The 24,697-nt window shown below is 39.6% G+C and overlaps 1 protein-coding gene across 1 annotated transcript; it reads left to right on the top strand.

The window, feature by feature from the left end:
- The first annotated feature begins 7,585 nt into the window (after positions 1 to 7,585).
- On the top strand, positions 7,586 to 19,300 carry Fem1b (fem-1 homolog B). Its single transcript, XM_047540010.1, has 2 exons — positions 7,586 to 8,472; positions 17,608 to 19,300. Exons 1-2 carry the CDS (start codon positions 8,225 to 8,227, stop codon positions 19,241 to 19,243), a joined length of 1,884 nt encoding a protein of 627 aa, XP_047395966.1. The 5' UTR covers positions 7,586 to 8,224; the 3' UTR covers positions 19,244 to 19,300.
- The last annotated feature ends 5,397 nt before the right edge of the window (positions 19,301 to 24,697 follow it).

Here is a 24,697-nt window from a genome sequence, read left to right as displayed (position 1 = left end):
TGACAGATAAGCGAGGGGGGCTATATTACAAAATACTGGAGCTAGCATGGTATCAGGCACCTGTAGTCCCAACCCCTGAGGAGACTGAGGCAGGAGGAGCTCTTGAATCCAGGAGTTTGGGGATAACCTGGGAAATGTGGTTTAAGACTCTGTCTCTTAAAAAAAAATTCAAATCCTTCAAGCTAGGAATTGCTATACTAGAAATATATTATTGAGATATAAACAGGTTTATAGACAAAAATGTAAGTAGAAACATGTTCATGGAGGTATTATTTATAATAGTAAAGTTTTTGTAAACATATTAAATGTTTAAAAATCAGACATGGCTACATCTATGGGGATAAATTCAGTCATTACAAATTGTTACAGTAAAATGTTTGATAACATTGAAAATGCCCAGGGCTTTAGGTTAAGTAAAAACAAAACAAAACAAAGAAGAAAAAGAAGAAGACAAATCTTTAGGTTGTATGGCTCCCATTTTGTTGAATGTATTATATAGATATAGAGGCTTAGAAAGACTATTTGGAAATTTACTGAAAACCTTATTACTCATGGTATAATTCTATATACACACTTGAAATTTTGAAATTTACATTTGAAAACATTTCCCAGTCTTCCTCAACAAGCATGTGTTGCTTTGTAAGAAGAGAAGCAAATTATCTAGAAAACAACTCAGAATTAAAGTTATTTATGTGAAAGGGTTTGAAAATCATATGTGCGACACAAACGTGCAATGTCATCAGCATTTTCCTGGGGCTTTAGAAGCACAGTTGGCTTCACGATTGAATCAATAAAGCTGGTGGGGGTGGGGATGGGGGTGGGGAGATGAATGGGCGAGGGGCGGCGCGTTCTGCGGGCTCCTGCAGCAGGCTGCCCGGCTGCCCCCAGTCGAGTCCCGCAGCTGCGAGTCCCGCCCACCTCTAACCCGGGTTTGTTTTTCTTCTTTCCCTGGAGCGCCCAGCCCTCCTTCCTCTGGTACCAGTCTGTCTGGTCTTGTCTCCCGCGTGAATCATGCCTCAGAAATGGAAAAAGCCTCCAGGTCAGGGCCTGTCTCTCTTGAAGAGCTGGGGCCCAGCTTCCCGGGTGACAGTAATGTGCCTGCTGAGCGTTTCACTACAGGTTCCAGGCTAAATGGAAGGCGTGGGTGTTGCCATGTTTCTGGGCTTCTGGGCCAAGACCCTGATGGAGTGCTTAAGAGATGTGGCCAGACAGCGTAAGCAAAAGACCCCTTCTCCTGCACTGTGACCCAAGAGCATCCTGTGTCTCCCTTACCCCAGAAGCCTCTGCATTGATTTCCTTCCTCCCCTTCCAAAATCTCCATCACTGGAGAGACTTCTCTGCAAAGCAAGAGGGAGGAAAGGAGTGGACACAGAATATTCCTGTGAAAAGGTACATGGACCATGTCGGGCAGGAACATGACCTAATACCAGACTCTGGAATCAGTTTTAGGTTTGGATCCCAACTCCACTACAGCTTGGCGATGTTACTTGGTGTGGCTCCTCATCTCAAACGATGGATAACAAAACACACTTACATACACCAAGCTTGTGCCAGGCACAGCTTTACTTATATTAACTCACTTGATCTACACAGCAACCTTATTCAGTGGTTACTGTGATCATCATGTCCGTCTTACAGATGAGAAAACTGAGGCATAGGGTGGTTTATTAATTTGCTCTAGGTGTCACAGGGTGGCTGGCCACCAGAATGAACTGAGGCAGGATGCTACCAATAGAACCCCAACCCATTGTTCCCCCAACTTGGGATGGAACCAAGGGCTACTACCACTGAGTTACATCCCCAGCACTTTTTATTTTTTATTTTAAGACAGGGTCTTGCTAAATTGCCCAGATTGGCTTCAAACTTGTAATCCTCCTGCCTCAGTCTCCTGAGTTGCTGGGATTACAGGTGTGGGTCACTGCGCTTGGCTTGTGCATACTTTTAGTGACCATATTTGGGAGTCTTATTGTTATAAGATGGGATAATAATAGTAGCCATGATTCATTAGGTACTTACAAAATGCCAGGACTGTGCTAAATGCTATGTAGAGATTTGCTTATCCCACTGCCTGGATGAGGCAGGGACTATTGTTATGTGCTAACATTGATCTGGAAGGACAGCCAACTGTATACAAGGCCCTATATTAAGGGCTGGTCCTTTAGAAATTGCTATGGCATAAAGAGCTAAGATGTACCCATAAACAACAGTGACTCATGGTGGAATCATAGTTTGATGGAGCTCCATGGAAAAGAGTTTAGGGCTCATCTGGTCTAAACTCATTCTTACTGATATCAAGAACTGACTTACTTGTTTATTCCCACAGAGTCTGGAGGGAAGATTCAGTGAGATAATGATAACATTAGCCATCACTAACTGAGTTTGGGAGTGCAAGCGCTCTCTCTCTTTTTACCTCATTCAACTCTCCAGCAACATGGGCAGATAGGAAAACTGAGAAGTCCAGTAAGTAACTTTCTCAGTGTTAAAACAGATAGCAAGTGGTGTAGCTAGGATGATGAGAAGAGTGGATTCTGGAGCTCAGTTCAATTGCTGAACTATCATGCCCTGTGCTACCCCACCATGGAAAGTAGTTAAGAAGCTTGGCAAGAAGGGCTGCATTAGGTGGATGGGCAAGGTTTTTTTTTTTTTTTTTTTTTTTTTTTTTTGTTGGGACCAGGGATTGAACCCAGGGGCACTTAACCACTGAGCCACATCCCCAGTCCTTTTTTACATTTTATTTAGAGACAGGGTCTTGCTGAGTTGCTTAGGGCCTTGCTAAGTTGCTGAGGCTGGCTTTGAAGTTGTGATCCTCCTGCCTCAGCCTCCTGAGCTGCTAGGGTTACAGGCGTGAGCCACTGTGCCTGGCAAGTGTTTTGAAGACTATGAAGTATTGTCCAGACATGAGTTTTTATTAGAAAGGGTCGGGACTCCAAGAAAGGCATAAAGTGGTGTAGAACTCAGGGAAAAATCAAGGAAGATCTCCAGGAGGAGATGGCATTTGCTTGGATTTGGACATGTGTTTCTGGAGTAGGGATGAGGAATGTGCAGTGTGTGGGGGGAGGTGCAGGGTGGGGGTAGGGGTGGAGGTTTACCCAGCTCTTCCCTGGTAGTACAGGATGACTGATTAGTTAATTGGCATGTTGGCCCAGGTGAAGTGATCAGGCTCGCAGGAAGACGTGGATGCCAGAGTCTGGCATCCTAACTGCAAAGAACAGAATAGGCGGGCAACTGAGATGATAAAGAGAGGACAGAAGGCATAGCAGGGCCAGGAAGGAGTTGAAATCCTGGATTTCCAACACACTTATTATTATAATAAATGTATTTATTTACCATTATTGCTTATATTTATTATAAATTATACTTATTATTGCTTATTGCAGTACTGGGGATTGAACCCAGGAGCACTCTATCACTGATCTATGTCCTCAGCTTTTTTTCTTTGCAGTGGTGGGGATTGAACTTAGGGTCTCATGCATGCTAGGCCTCATGCAAGCACTATGCCACTAAGCTACATCCCCTGACTTCTCAGCCCTTCTAAAATTTTTTTCGAGACAGGGGCTAAGTTGCTGAGGTTGCTGAACTTGCACTCGTCCTGCTTTAGCCTCCTAAATTGCTGGGATTACAGGAGTGTGCCATGCCTGGCTTATTATTTCACTCTCTAGTAATGAGGCCATGGGCAGGCTGCTCAGCTGCTCCCTGTTCCTCTTCTGAAAGATGAAAATGATAATGGATGGTGTAAATTTAACATGCTAATCAGTGTAAAGTGTCTATTTTAATGCCTGACACAGAAAAAGCACTCAATAAGAGCTAGCTCTTGTTATTTCCCTCATTATAATCTTGGGATAGCCAGGTGCAGTGGTGTACTCCTGTAATCCTTGGGATTCTGGAGGTTGAGGCAGGAGGATGGCAAGTTCAAGGATAGCCTTGACAATTTATTAAGACCCTAAGCAATTTAGAAAGACCCTGTCTTAAAACAAAAAGTAAAAAAAAAGGGGGGGGGTTGGGGATGTGACTCAGAGGTAGAGCACACTTAAATGGAATCCCCAGTACTGAAAAAATATATTTTTCTTTTTTTCCCACCAAATGCCAGGATACCCTATTGGGACCACTGCCCAGGGGAGAATGAGTTAGAACACAGTAGACACGCTGCTTCAATCTGCTTTCCTGACAAACCTGACTGCTTTGCAAACATAGGCCAGTTAGTTGTCCCCTGCTATCCTTCTTGGTTTTTTTTTTTTGTTTTTTTTTTTAACCAATCACTAGATCTGCTTTCAGGGAATCATGGGAGAGTGGGAGGCAGAGGATGAAGCCAGTAGGCCACTCATTCTCTGAAACTGGTCATCAGTGGCCTTTGGTTATCAACCCGATATCTGACCTTTTCTTTCTATAGCTTTGTTGGAATTTCTGAACTCTTCTTCATTAGCCTCCCCAGCTCTTGTGCACTGTGAAATTACTCTCTGTTCGCAGAGGCAGACCTGTGTCTGCAGGGAAAAGGCAGTGGGGTGGGAAGTCCTCTCTTGAGCAGATTAATGGCACAACAGATGGGGAACTGTCTGGTGGAGTGAGGGAGAGGGAAACTAGTATTGATGGAGACTCTTTCACAGGAGCCATATTTGGCCAAGCAGTTTATATGTCACCATCATACAGCCCTGCAAGCAAAGTATCTAACTCCATCATACAGATGAAGAAACTTGCCCAAAGTTACCACTAGGCTGTAGATATGGGAATCTAACCATATCTAGTCAACCCTGGAGTCTCTCTCTTTTTAGTATATGGGAGGATTATAGGACTAAAGCAGGTGTCTTTATTGGTGCTTGAAAAATGACATTTTGCATGTCTTCTCTACAAAATCTGAGAATCTTCATTGCCTCAGAACTGTAAGGCTGGCTCAAAGTGCAAGAAGAAATGATCCTTGGAAGGTACAGTCAATTCTGTTTATGAGCCGCTGTAATCCCCAGGAAGCAAAGTGCTAGAAAAGGCTGGCCATCCAGCAAACCCATCAGAATATAACTACTCATCATTATATTTCACTACTTTTTCATTTGCTCAGGAACTTTCTGTCCAGGTAATAGGTCAGAAGCCCAAGGAACTATTTCTGGGCTCTGGTCTTTGGAAAAGCAGCCTGGTCCTGTTTACACATCCTCTCTATAGATTTGCACAATCTGACCACAGAAATGTCACCTACCAAGCTCAGGTAAATAAAGGCAACCAAATAGGCTCTAGTCAGCCAATGGCTATTGAGCAACTAAGAGTACCCAGACCCCTATACTAAGCAACCGTGATAAATATAGAAGAAAACAGCAGCTCAAGGCTTCTGACCTTGGGCTGCTGGAGCAGAGACACATTTTTGCCTGGGGAAGGAAGCTACGCAATGCAAGTTCTGAGCTCCTCTCAAACATGACCCTTGGTCCAGACACCCATCTTGGTTAACCATCCAGTTACACCACCAAATGGTGTAAGGAGGGTGAGAGGAGGGAATCTCTGGATGAGTTATGTCTCCTTTAGAAAGAAAAACTGGAACAAGGGGTCTATGTCTGGCTCTTAAATCCTTTTCTTCAAAAAACAAAAGAAAAAAAAAAAGGTGGGAAAAGAATGATGTGGGGATGTAACACAGCAAAAGGCTGTGAGGAATTCTTTTCTAGGCAGGCTACAGAGAGGCAGCACTCTTCCATGAGTGGGAGCTTGTGCCAAGGTAATCGAAGTGTGTGTGTTGGGGGTAGAGGAGGGGATGGAGAGAGTCGGAGAAGTAGAAAGGAGAGAGAGATGGAAGATGAGGAACCTGGATGCTTTACAGAGCCACAGAGGGAAGTCTGAAAACAGCACAGTTGAAGGTGTCACCGCTAAGTCCCCAGAGGTCAAAAAGCCTGTTTTAGCCTGTCCAAACCTGGATTGTCTTACAATGCTGAAGCCCCAGGATGAAACCAGCCAACTTCTCCTGTTTTCCACCAGCTATTTCAGTATCAGTAATCTCATCTTTAACCCTTATTTGCAACACTGTTCTTGTTTAATATGGTAAGGGGGGGGGCACCCCCATTGTTTGCATAGAGATCTGCAAACAAGTCAAGTTGTACTGTAAAATGGGATAGAATTTGAGAAGTAGCCTAACACCTCATCAGTGGCTCTGCAACTGAGATGAGGTCTTCACCTCCTAGATTTTAGTGGTGGGATTCAAATAAAACAATTTATGTGAACTTTTTGAGCCCAGCCTTGTCCCTTAGAGCAAAATTAATGTGTGTGTTCTTTCAATAGGGAGATAGTGTCTTTTGAGGGCGGCTGGGAAGAAGTCACTTCCATATGGAGTGAGTAGTTTCCATGACTACCCCAGTAGCTTCACCATGTCCATTCCTACCATCCTAATCTGAGTCTCTCCTCCTATCTGGTTTCCCAGCTTCTACTCTTGTCCCCTAGAGCTTACTTTCCACACAGCAACCAGGGTGATTTTTTTTTTTTTTTTTAAAGCTACGTATCTTGTCATTTCCCTGTTTAAAATTCTTCAAATGTCCCATCACAGAGTAGAATATAAATCCTCTGCCACGGATTTCTGGGCTCTAATGTGTCTTGCATCTTGCTGTCTTAACACTCTTTCTAAGGTCCACTCTGCTGAAGACACACTAACCTTTCTGTTCCTCAGTTCACCAAGTCAGTTTTCTACTCAGGGCTTTTGTATTAGTTATTTCTCTGCCTATCCTGTTCTTGTCACCTGTCATTGAGGTCTTATCTGGTCACCCAAACTAAATTCATTCCCTGCCTCCCACTCAACCCCCACACTACTCTTATTTCATTTGCTTCATAGCAAATGGTAATGACACTAACATAAATGGTCTTGTCTATCATTTGGTTACTTGTCTGTCCCCCACCCGCAACAACACAAGCCCCTGGAGAAATGAGGCTGGCTTATCACTGAATGTTAAGCAAAATCTAGCACATGGTCGATTTCTAGTGTTGGATAAACGATATGTTCAAGTCCTAACAATCTTGTGAGGAATGTAAGAAAGCAGAGGTTCTGAATGCTCAGGATTAGAGACCTGTTCTATCTGACCATGGAACTCGTCTTTCCTCCCAGGATACATGCCCCTCTCCATCAGGGAGTATTTTCTCTTCTCTCCCCATCTTCCTCACCCACTTAAGCTGCCTTTCCTTGGAGGGCAGGCCGTACTTCCTGTCCCTTCTCAAAGTCTAGTGCAGTTGCAGCTCTCAGGCCCCCACGTGTTGGGGACTCGGATTGCGCCCTTTTCCTAAAATGGATCCTCTGGGAGCTTGCTACACCCTCCCCGGGTTCCTAGATCAGGGACAGAAAGGGGGTCCAACACCCTCTATAATAAAATGGGGGTAGACTCTCTAATCCACCGGTTCCGCACCCTCACTTGGTTCTCCTCCCTAGCTAAGAAGCCCCAGGGTCTTGTGGGGGCGAGAAGGAAGCCCCACGCGTCAAGGGCAATGAGGACACGCAGGCCGGAATCGGGGATGGGCCAACTCGGCGTAGCAGAACCTTTTTTCACCAAGGCCTCGTTTGCCGGCCGGTCGGCTTTGGAAGAGACACCCCACTTAACCGTTCCTCCCTCCCCCTCCCGGCCCTGTCTGCGGAGGCTCGCCTTCCTCCCGCCCCAAGTTCCGGCGCTGATCCTGCGGGAGCGTTCCGCGTCGCTCCGGGGCCACCCACGCGTGGGTCCGCGAAGCCCTGCACGGCGCCCAGCACTTCTGAGCTTCGGTGGGCGAGCGCCTGAGGGTTTTCTCCAGCCAGGGACGGCGGAGAGCAGAGGCGGAGGCAGTTTTAGGCCTTAGGCCGGGTGGGCCGGGTCGGGTGAGGCGCGCCCATCGTTCTCCATCCTGGGCGCGCGCGGCCCCCTCGGGACTCCGCCGACGACCCGTAGCTCGGGCGCGCGCCTGTCGCATCCCGCAGGAAGGAGGGGTCCGGCCTGAGGCCCGGGGCGGCGGCCGCCATGGAGATCCCCTCGGCCCAAGGCCGGCGCCTGGGGCCTTGGGGGCGGCCCTGACCGCCCTCCTCCCTGCCGGGGCCGGGTCGCAGACGTGCCCCCTGCGGCACTCGGCCACCCCTGCGTCTCCGCCCTCCCCGGGCCGCGCTGCTGCCTGGGCGCGGCGGCGGCGACGGCGCCCTGTTGAATGGGCTGTGAGGGCCCAGGTCTGAAGTGCTGGCGAACGCGGCCTCCGGGGGCGCAAGGCAGCAGCAGCGGTGGCGACCAAACGGGTGTTGGAGTTGGCGGCGGCCATGGAGGGCCTGGCTGGCTATGTATACAAGGCGGCCAGCGAGGGCAAAGTGCTGACCCTGGCCGCCTTGCTTCTCAACCGGTCTGAAAGCGATATCCGCTATCTGCTTGGCTATGTCAGCCAGCAGGGAGGGCAGCGATCCACGCCCCTCATCATCGCAGCCCGCAATGGGCACGCCAAGGTGGTGCGCTTGCTGTTAGAACATTACCGTGTGCAGACCCAGCAGACTGGCACCGTCCGCTTCGACGGGTAGGTATACGCACCTACAGCCTCCCCTCCGACGCGCGCGGACCCAAATTATGGATCCTCCCCTCCCTCACCCTGCCTTCATGTAGGTACTCACTTCTCCTTTCTTGCACCTCCTTCAGACCTACTAAATACCCACTTCATCTTCTAAGGTTAATACTCCATCCCATGTTTTGCTGCCCATCCTCATCCGTCCCTACCCTTTTCCCTCTGTAGATGGATAGCCACACCCTCAGTCTTGATCTAATGGTCCTCTCTACTAGGTAGTTTGTGAATAAGCGGCGTGGAGGGGTGGCTGCCTTTCTAGGTTTTACCTTTATCAATACTGGCGTTGTAATGGAGATCAGAAATTAACGAGGTCAGCAATTAAAACTGAAGATCTCTGATGGATTATTTGGCTACCCAGTTTTCTTCTGTTCATGTGAGTGGTCCGATAAAACCCCCAGCGGATTGCTGAGGCTTTTATGTCAAAATAAGTCTCTAGAACCAGAAGCAGCTGCAATCTCTTGAGGACTTGTCACGCAGCCAGACTTCTCAAGACGTGATTCTGAGTCTTCCACATTGCTGGGATTGATATGTTGGCTACAAAGTGGCACTGGGCCTGGTGTAAAAGATGATGCCATTGTTACAAAGTACATGTGTCTTGTGATGATGTGGGGAGGCTTGATTACTGTTACTGTTGAAATTTGAGGTGGGAAGTTCAAAAATTCATTGTTACAGTTAAAAATTTGTCCTTTGAGTTTAATTGAACATATTTTGGGGTTTGATAATAGAATTGCCAGGTTTTATGTTATCCTCTTTTCTGTGCTGGAGGATTATAAATTATTTTACAGATTACAGGTGCATAAAGGTTTTGCTTCATTGATTGCATTGGTTTTTATTGACTCATGCCAGTGCGTAGGCCATTTTAATATTTTCTTAAGGTCTAAGCATAAAAAGATGTATGCTTATTTTGGGTGATCAAAAATTGCTTAAAACCTGATTGGAAAAACAGTGCTTTTTCAAGATGACCAGGGTATGTTAATTTTGGTTGATTCTTTTTTAGGTTTAATTAATAAAAACTTTTTATTCTGTTTTAGGTAAGAGGAAATGTTTTAGAGTGTTAACATCACAATGAAATGATAACCCATGGGCGGTGGCTTATCTCGGCCCGCTTCTGTACACTAAGAAGATAGTGTTGACCAAAGATGGCAACCTGATTCACGTGTGCTTCCCCTTAGTGGCTTCTGTGTCGTTTTTGTAACTTCCCGCATTCTCACAGGAATTCTACACCTAGAGGAGGAGTGAAGCAGAATGACCCATGAACCTCCCAGTATCATTCCAGCTGTATAGGCACATGTATCCATTAAGAAATGAATCTTTGCAATAACAGCTGCAGGGAGCACTACTGCTAATGCCCTTGCTAAGGCATATGTAGAAAAGGGAGAACAGTGGGGAGAGAAAATAGTTTTCTAAAGAACTTAGAAAGGCTTTGCTTATTGCTGTCTTCTTGGATCATCAAAGCTATTTTGAGGTAGCAATTAAAATAACCTGAAGTGACTAGAAATATAGCAGTGTGTATAGTGGTTTACCTTGTGCAGTATTCTGCACTGACCAGTGAAATTAAGGGATTTAGCAAGCAAACATTTATTCAACACCTACTGTGTGCCAGGCTCTGTGGTAGGTAGGTATCAGTATGTACAGACAAATGACATAGTGTTCCACTGTGGAGGATGACTGTGTGTAGGGAGAGAAATAGATACATAAATGAGTAATTGCAGATGCTTTGCCATTTAGGCTTAGAAATCTTTTGGACTGAGGGAAAACAGGGAGAGTGCATGTGGGGAACTTTGCATGTGGGGAATCATGGAAGGCTTCACTGAAGAGGCGATTTGAGCTGGGCCTTAAAGAAAGTAGATATGTAGAAAAGGGACAGCTGCTTGATGCACTGGCAATGACAAGTGTTTTGCTGCTATTGCAAGAAAAAATTCAAGATGGGGCAATTATGAAAGAGATGGTAGGAGGCTGGAAAGAGGTGGGGACCAGATTTTGATGATCCATATGTAAAATACAAAGAATAAAACTGGTGAAACTGCAGTTCCAACATTTCCACCATTTGCCATTTTCTCTGAGCGTTCTTGAATCTGTTTAGCTTATAGATTATTACAACTGTGAATTTATTAGCTGTTGTGTTGAATTATTTTATTATTTTATTTATTAAAAGCCCAGGGTAGGCCTAACCCTGTATCACTTTCTGTTGAGTGTAAGGAAATACAAGGTTTCTACTTTTGAGGAACTTGACAGTTAATTGATAAAAGAGAATTGAAGTTTATGGCTACCTTACTGCCCCTCACTCCAGTGCATGAGATTATGCTGGAGTTTATCCCAGTCATTTTTGCATTTCAGAACCAGAAAAGTTTACTTATAAATGTGATAATTTGTCTTTGTACTTTTTCAAGTATTGTGAAAACGTTAGCCCGAGTGGTGAGAACAATACCAGGCTCACTTAAGTCTTCAGGACTGACTTTTGTGTTTTGAGGTTCTGGGGATGGAACTCAGGGCCTTATGCAAGCCAGACAAGGGCTTAACCTCTGAGTTGTACCCTGAGCCCTTCCATTCTCTTGGCAGTTGAGACCCATGGCCAGTAGGTACTAACAAACATATTCTCTTTATGTGTGAAGTAGATAAGTGTTTTCTAATTTTTAGTTATTTGCATACCATCTTCATAAGTTTTGGCCAAATTATTCACCATCTCTTCTGCTATTCACTTAATATTTTTCTTTTTGATTTCTGTTACTCATTTGGTATTTGTCTTTAGAATGTCTCATTTCTTAGCTTCAGCCCATGCAACAGTATCTTTAATTATGGGTTTGTTTTTTAGGTTTTGTGTGTATGTGTGTGAAAGAGAGAGACAGAAATAAATAACTGTTGTATGAAAGTAGATATACATATATTTAAGTATGTGTTCTGCCTAAAAACTTTTATAATACCATAGGAAACCAAACTGATTCATAATTGAGACTCAAGGGGGAAGGGAACATCACCTGTATTAAGTCTCATATTGATAATTTCAGTCCTTGTTTGCCTTTTTGAAGAGTAATATTTGAGATTATTTACCTGTGACTTAAAACATGAGTACCAAAGTTGACATAAATGAGTGAACAAGAAGAAAAGTCATGAGTGGGAGTGAAAGAAGAACCTGTAGGAATGGGAAGCTGCTAAGAATGTAGAACAGAATAAAAGGAAGGTGTCATGTGACGTTGGAATATTGTGCTGGACTGAGTTGAGTGCCTGACTGCTCTCTGCCAGCATTTGTGGGGACCGCCTGTCCTTGTGGAGGTTTGCCGACATGGATGGGGAGAACAGGACCTGTGAGAAGGCTGACACTTTTTGTTGAGTGTCCTTGCATTTAAAGTCAGTGTTAGTACTAATACTATTCATAAATGTCCAGGTACAGAAAAGGCATGAGGGGCACACCATCATCATTATTTAGAAAGTCCTTGCCAATATATGTTTCAAGGAACTACATTTGATGTAATAAGTGATATTAAGGACTTAAGTTAAAATAAAGTGTTGATCATATATACATTTAGTGAATTTTTATTTGCATTTCAAATGCTTGAACCAGGCATTTCTAGTTCACATTGAATCAGGAGATCAGTGTGCTTATTAGCCTTGTGATTAGAAATATTATCTCTTATTATGAAAACTTTCCATGGTCTGATACATACTTTACTTTGAAAAGGTGAGTATCAGATTTTTTTTTTATTACAAGATGAATAATAGAGAATTTGCACTTTAATTTTGTTGTTGTTTTTGTTTTTGTGGTGCTGGAGAGTGAACCCAGGACCTTGTGCTTGCGAGGCAAGCACTCTACCAACTGAGCTATATCCCCAGCCCTCCACTATAATTTTGGACTGAGACTGGGATGATCATTTTTTTCTATGGTTTCTTTCATAGTAACTTAGTGAATGTTGTTTTAATTTTGTCTTTATATTCTGTTAAATGCATTTGGTACTTTGTTTTGAACCAGTTATCATCTTGTAATTTTAGCTAATTTTATAGACAGTAATGTCATAGGTTATAGGATTATAATTCTATTTAACCTGTTTATTATTTTGATTTAGATATAGAAATTCTAAATTCACTAAGGCTGATGTTTCTGACAAAAGAATTTTTAAAAAACACTCTGCAGTTATTTTTTTTGTCACGAAATATCTAAATTTTAATTGCCTCAATAAAAAGTTAATTGGAACTGAGGTTTCTGTCACATTTCTAAATGGAATTAAAAGAAAAAAATGGAACTGATAAAATTCAAGGGAAAATATTAAACTGACCAAGTAGTTTGCATTATGAAAACCAAAGGAAGTACACACTTGCAGTTTAGTTTTTTATTATATCATAGATTCTGGGAAGTTTGAGGTAAAAAAATATTCTAATCACTTTCTCTCTCTTTTTTTAATCTTTAAAAGGGTAATACTTTAATCACTAGAGTTAAAGATAATGCACCTATTATTATTATTTAAAAAATATTTTTCTTTAGTTTTAGATGGACACAATACCTTTATTTTATTTTTATGTGGTACTGAGATTTGAACCCAGTGCCTCACACATGCTAGGTGAGTGCTCTACCACTGAGCCACAACCCCAGCCCCGAGGGCCTATTATAATGTAACATGTTTTGAGTTTTAGGTAGTTTAAATTCATATTATATAATGTGAGTAATCTTATATTTTAAAAACCAGTGCAAGGAAACATTGTAACTAACCATCTAAATATAACCATATATTAACTATGTATTAATTTTTTTGATAGATTACATTAATAATCAGTTTGGATAAGTGCTCCTTAAATCGAAACAAATGTTGGAACAATGACATGTCCTGTGTTTCCTTCCATTTGATGCATTTTATGATATTCAGAGTACTCATGTAAACCTATCAGTTTTATCTGTAAGCTGGGTATAATGATAGTATCTATCTACCTTATAGGGTCATTGGTAGGAGGTTATTGTAAATGAGGTATGTTGCATTATTAAGTGGTTAATACTGTGCTTGGTATATTGAAAATATTTAACATAGATCATTTGTAGTCATTTAAGCTATTTTTAAAAGCCATTTGTTCCTTGTTTTTAAATTATATATATATATATACACACACACACACACACACACACATATTAAAGCATGACATATAGTGAAGTACATGAATTTTAAGTGTATATCCATTTAATCATTTTCTTGATTAATGTGTAAAATATTTTAATCACCCTAAAAATTTCCTTTATGCCCTTTCTCAATTTCTTCCTTTTCCCCTCCCAGAAATGATGTTTATTCTAACTTCTATTATCATAGGTTAGATTTGTCTGTACTTGAACTTCCTGTAAATGAAATCATACAGTAAAACTTTCACGAACATTTTTATATTTGTTCTTCAGTGGGCATTTGCATTCATTTCTCTTTGGTATATATTAAGGAGGATTGCTGGGTCATAAAGTAGGTACATGTTTAGTGGATAGTGCCAGTTTTCCAAAGAGATTGAACCAAATTACATTTCTACCAGCAATTTCCACCAGCATCAAGACTTTCAGTTGCTCCACATCCTGGTCTACAGTTAGTATTGTCCTGTTAGTCTTGTTAATTCTGCCATTTCTTGTGGGTTTGTGTTCGACATTACTAGTTTTTGCATTTCTCTGGTGAGGAATTATCTTGAATTGGTGAGGAATTATCTTTTCATATTGGTCATTTGGATATCTTCTGTGAAGTTTACTTGTTTAGTCCTATAGTTTGTTTTTAAAAAATGGGTTGTTTGCATTTTTCTTGTTGATTTGTCACATTTATATATTGCAAATATCTTCTCACAATGGGTGGACTGCTTATTTACTTTTTAAATACTGTGTTTTGGAAATTCTTTGTTTTACTGAAGTGCAGTAAATCACTTTTTGTTTATGATTAATACTACTTTTGTGAATTGTTTAAGAAATCATGATCAGCTCTCAAGATCCCTCAGATAAGTCTGTTCCTTGTGTGTATGTTTTGTGGGGGTACTAGAGATGAAATCCAGAGGTACTCTACCCTACATCCCTACTTTATTTTTTATTTTGAGACACGTTCTGACTAAGGTGCTAAGGTTAGTCTGGAATTTGCAATTCTTGTGCCTCAGCTTCCCAAGTATCTGGAATTACAGGCATGTGATACTGTTCACAGCAAAGTGTCTGTTCTTTTTAAAATACCTTACTGTTTGCTTTTCACATTAAAGGTTTATATTACTGTAGTCTTATACATAGCATGAGGTAGAAGTCAGGGCTAATTTTTTGCCATAGAGGTTATTGAGTTGCACCAGAACTATTTATTAAAAAGATCATACTTTATCTGAATTTCCCTGGAGCCTTTGTCATAAAGCAAGTGATTCTAATGTGTATGAGTTCATTTCTAGAATTTTTTGTTTTATTGATATACTATTCCATCTTTGTGCCAGTAATACACTTATTTTACTGTAGTTAGTCCTCCAACTTTATTTTTCTTCATAATTGTCTTGGTTGCATTTCCATATACTTTTTAGAATTGGCCTGTTCATTTCTGTACACATGTGAATGTGCTCATTGCATGTGTACACACACACAATCTGCTGAGATTTTGACTGTATCAAATGTAGATTATTTTGGTGGTGAATTCACATCTTAACATCATAGTGTCTTCTATATACAAACATGAATTATTTCTCCATTTATTTTAGATTTTCTTCTGTTAGCCTCAGTAGTGTTTTATAGTTTTAAGTGATGTCTTGCCTATTTTTCATTTGGTTTATGAGGAGATTTTGATATTTTTGATTGCAAATGGCATTTTTTTGACAGTGAAAGAATATTATTGAACTCTGTATTTATAATCATAACAAAATGTAGTTAGTGAGTTTTTATTGAACTGAACTCTAGGCCAAAGGTACAGTTGGCAACCATTAAAACATATCACTGGTATAATACCTTAGTTTACTGATTCTATATTAAAAAAAAAATCAATTAATAATTAGATGAACTGACTCCCCCCCCCCCCCTTCTTTCTTTCTTTTGTTCCTTCTTTCCTTCTTTTTTTGGGGGGGGGGTTAAATCCAGGTCCTTGCATGTGGTAGGCAGATACAGCCCAAATAACATTTTTAAAAATAAAAAAAAGAAACTTAAGAATTCTTCTAATTTTTTGAGTATTATTTATTACAGTAAAATGCACATATCTTAAGTGTCCAGTTTGCTGAATATTTTTCTCTAAATATTCATTCAGGTAGCTATCACCTAGCACAAGATACTGGACCTCTCTCTACCTTCAAGACTTTCTAGTCAGTGCCACTCTCCTCCTTATAGGTAAACATTGCCTGAGGAGAAGATTTGCACTTAAAACATTTTGTGTGATAATTAGAAACCGAAAAAATAGTTGCTTGAATTATTATGAAGTGGGTATTTTATTTCTAGCAAAAGCGATATTGGGTGATGTTTTTGTGGTGGTGTTAGCTGGGTTTAAACTATTTTATGTCTTGATCCATTTTATGCTGCTATAACAAGACACAGGAGATGGGGTAATCTATTAAGAATGGAAATTCATTTCTCTGGAGGCCTTAAAGTCAAAGGAGAGGTGCTGGTAGGTTTGGTTCTGAGTGAGGGCTTAGTCCTTCAGAGAGGAGGAATGGAATATTATCTCTGCAAGGTGGAAGGCAGAAGGCCAGCCAGCCAATAACTGCATGAATAGGCTTTCCTATAGTCCTTAATTCCTTCAGGAAGGAAGGAGCCCTGATCATCTAATCACCTCTTAAAAACTCTACCTCATAATACTATCACATTGGCATCACCTGGTTTTGGGAACGGATACTTTCAAAACAGCACTAGGGGAGCTTATTTCTTCACTTAATGGGATATACAATTTGACCTGTAAAACCTTAAAACACAAGATTGTGTAGTGAGAAGCTCATTAGTGAGATTTTTGTTACGCACTCTTAATTGCCTTTGTGAATAATTCTTTTACTTTTTTTCTTAACACTTGGCAGTATACTTGCTAGTTCTAGCATAGTAGGTCTAAATATCTCCAGAAAATATTTATTTTTTAGCACTTATGATTAGTAGTAGGATTAAAAATTGAGAAAATGAGCTGGGTGCAATGGTGCATGCCTGTAATCCCAGTGACTCAGGAGGTTCAGGCAGGAGAATCTTAAGTTCCAGGCCAATCTCAGTAACTTAGTGAGACCCTGTCTCAGCATAAAAAATGGAAAAAAAAAAAAAAATTGGGAAAAAATTTAAAGTTGAAAGATTGAAAGGTGGGAGAGATTGTATTTCTAGCAAGGATCTGTTAAGTATGTTAGGTAGCAAACTTAGCACATACCAGGTTCAAGTAAGTAGGTGATGAATACGGAGCCATGAAATCCTGTTACATAGGGTAACCTGTTTGGTTTACTCAAAGTACTAGTTGTTTTCTGCTGCTAGTATACCTCCCCACCCCCATAATTGTTTGAGGAACACAAGTAGAAACATAATATATACACATATACATGCATACATTTTAAAACGTTTTAAATTGGGGCATAATATCCATAGAAAAACCCATTAATTATAAGTCCATAAAAATTTCCCAGAGTGAACATATTATCTACTTTCTTTCCACACAACCCAAAGAAGTGTCTAATACAGTGTTAATGTAGGGACTAGGGTTTTCCTAATGGAGAGAAACTGCTGTGTTCTTAAGAGCCATTATGTCAGCTTGGTGGTAAAGATGTTACAAACTTCTATACAATTTCTCTGTGTTTTCTCAAATTTATTTGCTTATTGCTAGTAGCAAGTGGGTGATTCTTCCGTTTATTTTAAAAATATGTTTCAGATGGCTTGGGATGTAGTGCAATGGTAGAGTGCTTTCCTTGCATGCATGAGGCCCTGGGTTCAGTCCTCAGTCACACACACACACATACACACACACAAGCTTTAGAAATAACAGTAATAGTAATACGTTTGTTGAACTCACACTAGGTATGGGTACAATACAAAGTGCTTTGCTGAAATTACCTGTTTTTATGTTCATCAAAAGTAATATTAATGTTAGACTTGCCAGTGTAGATGAATACAACTTTTAAATTTACATTAGGGCATGTGATTTCTATTACCTAACTGTTTACTCTTTTCATATGTAGGTATGTCATTGATGGTGCCACTGCTCTTTGGTGTGCTGCAGGAGCAGGACATTTTGAAGTTGTTAAACTTCTAGTCAGCCATGGAGCCAACGTGAACCATACCACAGTAACCAATTCAACCCCACTGCGGGCAGCATGCTTTGATGGCAGACTGGACATTGTGAAATATTTGGTTGAAAATAATGCCAACATCAGCATTGCCAACAAGTATGACAACACCTGCCTAATGATCGCAGCATATAAGGGACACACTGATGTGGTTAGATACCTGTTAGAACAACGCGCTGACCCCAACGCTAAAGCACATTGTGGAGCCACAGCATTGCACTTTGCAGCTGAAGCTGGGCACATAGATATCGTGAAAGAGCTGATAAAATGGCGAGCTGCTATAGTAGTAAACGGCCATGGGATGACACCATTGAAAGTAGCTGCCGAAAGCTGTAAAGCTGATGTTGTTGAACTGTTGCTTTCTCATGCTGATTGTGACCGAAGAAGTCGGATCGAAGCTTTGGAACTCTTGGGTGCCTCCTTTGCCAATGACCGTGAGAACTATGACATCATGAAGACATACCACTATTTATATTTAGCTATGTTGGAGAGGTTTCAAGATGGTGATAACATTCTTGAAAAAGAGGTTCTGCCACCAATCCATGCTTACGGGAATAGAACTGAATGTAGAAACCCTCAGGAATTGGAATCCATTCGGCAAGACAGAGATGCTCTTCACATGGAAGGCCTTATAGTTCGGGAACGAATTTTAGGTGCTGACAACATTGATGTTTCCCATCCCATTATTTACAGGGGGGCTGTTTATGCAGATAACATGGAATTTGAACAGTGTATCAAGCTGTGGCTACACGCACTCCACCTCAGACAGAAAGGTAACAGGAATACCCACAAAGATCTTCTTCGATTTGCCCAAGTTTTTTCACAGATGATACATTTGAATGAAACTGTGAAGGCCCCAGACATAGAATGTGTTTTGAGATGTAGTGTTTTGGAAATAGAACAAAGTATGAACAGAGTAAAAAATATCTCAGATGCTGATGTCCACAATGCTATGGACAATTACGAATGTAATCTCTATACCTTTCTGTATTTAGTGTGCATCTCCACCAAAACACATTGCAGTGAAGAAGATCAGCGCAAAATTAACAAACAGATCTACAACCTGATTCACCTTGACCCCAGAACTCGTGAAGGTTTCACCTTACTGCATCTAGCTGTCAACTCGAATACCCCAGTTGATGATTTCCACACCAATGATGTCTGCAGTTTTCCAAACGCACTTGTCACAAAGCTCTTGCTGGACTGTGGTGCTGAGGTGAATGCTGTGGACAATGAGGGAAACAGTGCCCTTCACATCATCGTTCAGTACAACAGGCCCATCAGTGATTTTTTGACCTTACACTCTATCATCATTAGCCTAGTTGAAGCTGGCGCTCACACTGACATGACAAATAAGCAGAATAAGACTCCACTAGACAAAAGTACAACTGGGGTATCTGAAATACTACTCAAAACTCAAATGAAGATGAGTCTCAAGTGCCTGGCTGCCCGAGCAGTTCGGGCTAATGACATTAACTACCAAGACCAGATCCCCAGAACTCTTGAAGAATTTGTTGGATTTCACTAAGTGACTGGATATGTAAAATCGTTTAATGTGGTGCTAAAGTAAAGGACTTTAATCACAGACAATAGAATTATGTGTTCATAAATTTTACTTTTCTTTCCACCACCTTTCCTTTCAACCCATCCTTAGTTCTATCTTTGGTCTTCTAGCCTCATACAGTAATTGATTTCAAACACTTTAAACAAAGCCACATTGTTTAGGTGTAACTATAATCTAAGGTGTTTGGATTTTGGTCACTTAACTGTTTTTTTTTTTTTTTTTTTAAAGGAATGAATATAAAATATTCTGTTTGTGTAACAAATGAGGGACATTTATGATTTCAAATTGATAATGTTTTAAACAGCTGCCTACAAAAAGTATTTCTGTTAAGCCTATGTCAGTGTGTTATCCATGCAGCAGTTTCGAGAATTTCATGGAGAAAAACAGCTAAAAAGGAACATTAAAAGTAATGGGAGACCTAGGTGTTCTGCATATGCCAAACTGCTGTAGATAGTTTTCACTTTTCCATTATGTTTGTGAAGTGATACAACACATTTTAACATCGGAAGGACTTAAAAAAAGTATAGCTACAGATTAATCTGAAAAAAATGTGCTAATAATAATAGCTATAGATTATAAAGTTAAATCCATTGAAATTGTTGAATTATTCTGGGTAGTATATTCAAAATGGTAATCTTAAACTAACTTTTCAGAGAATACTGATGGACTCTTTGCCTTTAGGCTTGAATTCTTCGAAGTCTCTGTTTTGTAATTTATCTAAATTGCAGCCATCTGCATTTGATTCAATTCAGACATGTAAAAATTATGAATACTGTTTTATGAAACAAATTGTTGCAATATAGTTACACATTCTATTTTTGTCTCCTCTTCCTTTCCTCTTGTGTTGTATCTTTTAAAATCTGGAAGCTACTTTTCCTGAGAACATTTATTTGTGCTTCCGTAATAAGGTGTTTTATGACAGATGAAAAGGAACCAGGATATTTTTGATTTACCTCACTTTATTAGGCTATTAAAAGAAATAGAAAAATCACTAATGTGGTATAAGAAATTAAGTGTTTTTGATGATGAAGATCATTCTCAATGCCACTTTAAAGGTGTTTGTGTCAGCTGCAAAATTTTCCACCACAAAATGTCACTTATTCCAGCAGGCTGTACAGAGGTCTTTGTTGTTTTATTTCATTTATCAGCAGCATTTTAACTATCAAACTAAAAGAGTATTCTGTGATTATCTTTTATGCATCACAGAAATTAAGCAAAAGGTACACATCTATTTCTATTGATGCTAAAAATGATAATGAAAATAAAATTAGCTGTATCTGTAATTTTCTCTCTAGTGCCAAATGAATGCCTTAGCTACTCATAGTGCATGGTACTGTAAATGAAGACCTACAGCTTTTTTTTTTCTTTAATGAAAAGCATTATAATGATGTCACAACATCAGATATGAACTTTAAAAAAAAAAACCTGAGACTTCAATTAACATTTTATGTGCGGATATTGCTTTGTAAACTATTAAGAGAAAGGTTGCAGTTGGATCAGTATGAAATAATGGCCAAGCCAAAATCAGCACCTAGGGCCTTAAATAGATACCCCACAAAATGAAATACTTTGAATGGTGGGAGGGGAGACTTTAAAAGCTTTTTTCCCCAAGGTTGTAAGATACAGTTGCTATATTTCTACTTTGTGTCTTCTTGCTTCAGTTAGGAATCTTTTGATGGTAAATTCTGTCATGGTAATAGATTTCTGTTTTCCTAACCTGACATTTTGGAAGGAAGGTTTTTAGGATGGCTTAAAGGGAGGAATTGAAATGAGCCCTAATTTGGAAATTACTGTCCTTGATCCTCTGATGTGAATCAAGGGAATACTGTACCTTGCTTTTGGCAACTCTCAGTGGCCTGAAAGAAAATACACTTCCTGAAGGTGAGTGAATCATGCCTTTTATGTGGCTTAGATCAGACCTTTTATTTTTCAGACTATGAGGCCTGCATATTGGACAGTCTGAGGAATGGTTGTGATACTTAGTATTTAGTTGGTTCCATTTTTAATGTATATGATTTTTAAACACCAAAACTTAAAATATCAAATAATATTGCATGTTTTAAAAACATTTCATCCCTTTGGCTATACAGGACCAGCACTATTTTAGACATAACTTATTTATAAAATGAGAATAATGATTATATGTACATATTCAGACATCAAAATTTAATGAGTTTTCAAGAAGGGGAGACTGAATGCTGGATAATGTAAATCATGCTCATTGAAATGCTGACAAGTTGGAGAAAGAATTTGAAGATAGCGGAATAAACTATGAACTGTGCTAATGGTAACTAGATTTTTTTTTAACTATAGTATAGTAGTATATTGTGTGTTATCTTGCTGAGGATCTAATTCTGTCTTGTAATACCAATTCAATATGAATTGTGAACCACCTGTATAAAACTGTTCTTGAAACAAGTGATCTACATGCCTATTTCTTACATTTGCTTTTGGTAGAATTATTTTAATGTATGTTTAGCCAAATCCTTTGTGAACTTAATTATTATTATTATTATTTTTTTTTAAGAAAATAAATAGGTAAGAAAGGTAATAGTTCTGTATCAGCTTACTGGGAACTCTAGGCTGTCTTCATTTTGCAGCCACCTTTGTCATTTGATGTTTGTTATTGGTAGAATTACGCTTTGAATTGTAACTCTTCCTTGATAGCTTTACAGACTTTCTCAAAACTTCTCTGTCCTGCTTGTGAACTGTCCTATAAATCTGGGTGAACTAGAAGCCCAGGAGGATGCTTTTGTTTGCAAATCATGTGAAATTTTAGTGGATTTTTCTGCTTTTAACTGTGTTGGTGAAATTGAACTCTTGAATTTAAGTAACTGTTTAACTCAAGGAATGTGCAGCAGATCTATCCCCTGAGTTGATAAAGAAGGGGTCATATTTTTATGTAAAAACTGAATCTGACAATATAGTTTTTTTTTTTTTTTTTTTTCAATTGACACCCTGGATCGCTCTGGGAGGCCACAGCCTAGCTACCTTAAGGTTTTTTGCCATGGGAACTTAAAGCAAGCAAACAAACAAACCAAAAAGTGGGCTATCTGCAAGCTTTGGTCTTGCTTGTTCCTGAAAAGGTTTTATTTCATTATCCTAATAGTTGGTTAATAATCAATAATTGTGAGAACTTAGTTATAACATTGTTTGAAGTAAAATATGATTTGGAGTCAGCAACTCCCTAAATGCCAACTCTATATTTGATAAGTGTTTTTGAAAATTAAAATTTTAGGGGAATGACACCCTGTTAATAGTTTTCACCATAGTTGAGGCAGCTACTCTTCTGAATAAGACTACTTGGGATGATTCAAGCAGAATAATTTCCTTGTTCTGGAATGGGGCATTGTAAGGAGTGAGTTGCTGGATCTGGGATTATAGTTTGCTGGTTTAGAAGCAGCCAGTCATTGAACTAGTTAGTAGTTGGATGAAAGTATAAAGTCCTTGTTTTTACGGTAGATTTTCTAGAAAAACCTGAAATGCTCCTTTTCAGGCTAACCAGATGTATCAATGTACAGATGAGTGTTTTGTTTTTCTCACTGATTGTACTATAACATTAAAATGGGGATAAAGAAAACAAAACTGTCTTTTTGCTCTATGAAAAGATTTTAGTCCACAGGATTTTAAGCTGTGTTCATTCCTACTCTGAAAATGCACAGCATTGTTCTAGATATCATCTTTTGAACATAGGAAGCTCTTTGATATGTGTATCACATTTCAGGGCTTTCTTAGACATTTCTGGCAGACTTGCCCAAATCTTCCTTCAGTTGGGCTGAGTTGTACAGTATCCCCTCCCTAGATATGGGTTCCGAAACAAATACTACACTGATAATGGTGATATATTAATTTTTAAAGCTGTAAAGTAAATGTGGTCTCTAGTCCTAGGTTTGTGGTGTGTACCTGTGTGTCCATGTACAGGGAAGGGACAGTGACTTGATGGTTATGGGGAGTATGTCTTGATGTGTGTGCAGGGGTGAATACTGCTAAATTATTAACAGCTTTTCATTTAGGGGTGAGTCATGTGATGAATGGCCTAATCAGAACAATGAAGGAGCGAAGATGCAGGCTTGTCAAGTGATGAAGTGTACAGGTTTTGTATCTATTTTTTATCAGGTGTTGTAAAATTTGTGCATGGCTTTTTTGTTGTTGCTTAGTAAAGGAGAAAAGATGAGGGAAGAAAAAAAACTCAGCTTTCCTATCCAGAGGTGCATAGTTGGGAGTAAAAATTTGACTGGCTGAACCTATTGAAAAAGATCCTGTCATTCATAATATTCACCCCTTCCTGCAGTCCTCCATCTAGAGGAACTACATTGTTGTACTCTAGTAATTCACTGTGATTTATAACAACCCAGTGATGTCATTCTACTGTGCACTTTTGTCAAAACACTTATGTGACTTTAATAAACATAGTAAACTTGCTGACTGCACCAGAAGTCTATAGTAATTTATATATTGCATGACATTTTTTGTTTGAGTTTGACATGTAGAATCATTTTTAATTTCATGGCAATTGGCAGTCCTAATAGCTCAGCTAATTTGAAACTAACAATCTTGCTGTGTAAAAGGAAAAATGGTGTTTGTGTTCAGTAAATGTTTGAAAAAACTACCTTGAAGTTTGTGTCTTTATTGTTCAATGTGAGGTGATCTTTTTGTGCAGTTCATTAAAAAAAGTTGTTGAAGGCATACATGTGTATGGAAAAAAATTCAGGTATTAAAGTTTCCTTCCCGACTTTCCCCCCACTTCCCTTTTGGACTCTGCAGAGGCAGTCACTATTTTTTGAGTAGCTTCCCAGAATTTCCCTGTACATAGATGTATTCTTTTCATTTGAAAATGCAAATTAACTTTTTTTTTTTTAATTTCATGTATCAAGCATTTTTCCATTTCCACATTTACAGATTTTTTTCAAAAACAAGTTCATTGCATTTCATTCCATGGATGCACTTAAAATGTATTTAACCAGAACTTACTGACGGGCTTTTTAGGTTTTCAGTTTTTGGTATTTTAAATAATGCTGTAGTGGACATCCTTATATATAATATTCAACAAATTCATTCCTAGTCCTGGAACTTCTGGATTAATGATTGTGTATTTTAAAGCCTCGACAAGAGATTATCAAATTGCCTTCTACCTCCCTGTCCCTTCATTGACATCAGATATTAGCTTATCAGTTTTTACCAGGTGATTGATCAAAAATAGTCTTGTGGTTTTGATTTGTGTTCTTTTATTATGAATGAGACTGAACACTTTTATAATTACTTACCATTTACATTTCCTTTGCTTACATTTGGAGTTTGATCTTTTTCTTACTATTAGAAATTCTGTGGAGGTTTAAGGAAAATTTTTTGTCATTGAACAGTTTGTTTTATTTTTTAACATGATAGTTTTTGTATCAGAAATTTACATTTTTATGTAGT

The sequence above is a fragment of the Sciurus carolinensis genome, chromosome 2 (genome assembly GCF_902686445.1).
Source record: "Sciurus carolinensis chromosome 2, mSciCar1.2, whole genome shotgun sequence".
In the NCBI taxonomy this organism is placed as follows: domain Eukaryota; kingdom Metazoa; phylum Chordata; class Mammalia; order Rodentia; family Sciuridae; genus Sciurus; species Sciurus carolinensis.
The sequence above is the reverse complement of the archived record's forward strand: the minus strand, read 5'-3'. Positions and strand labels throughout refer to the sequence as shown.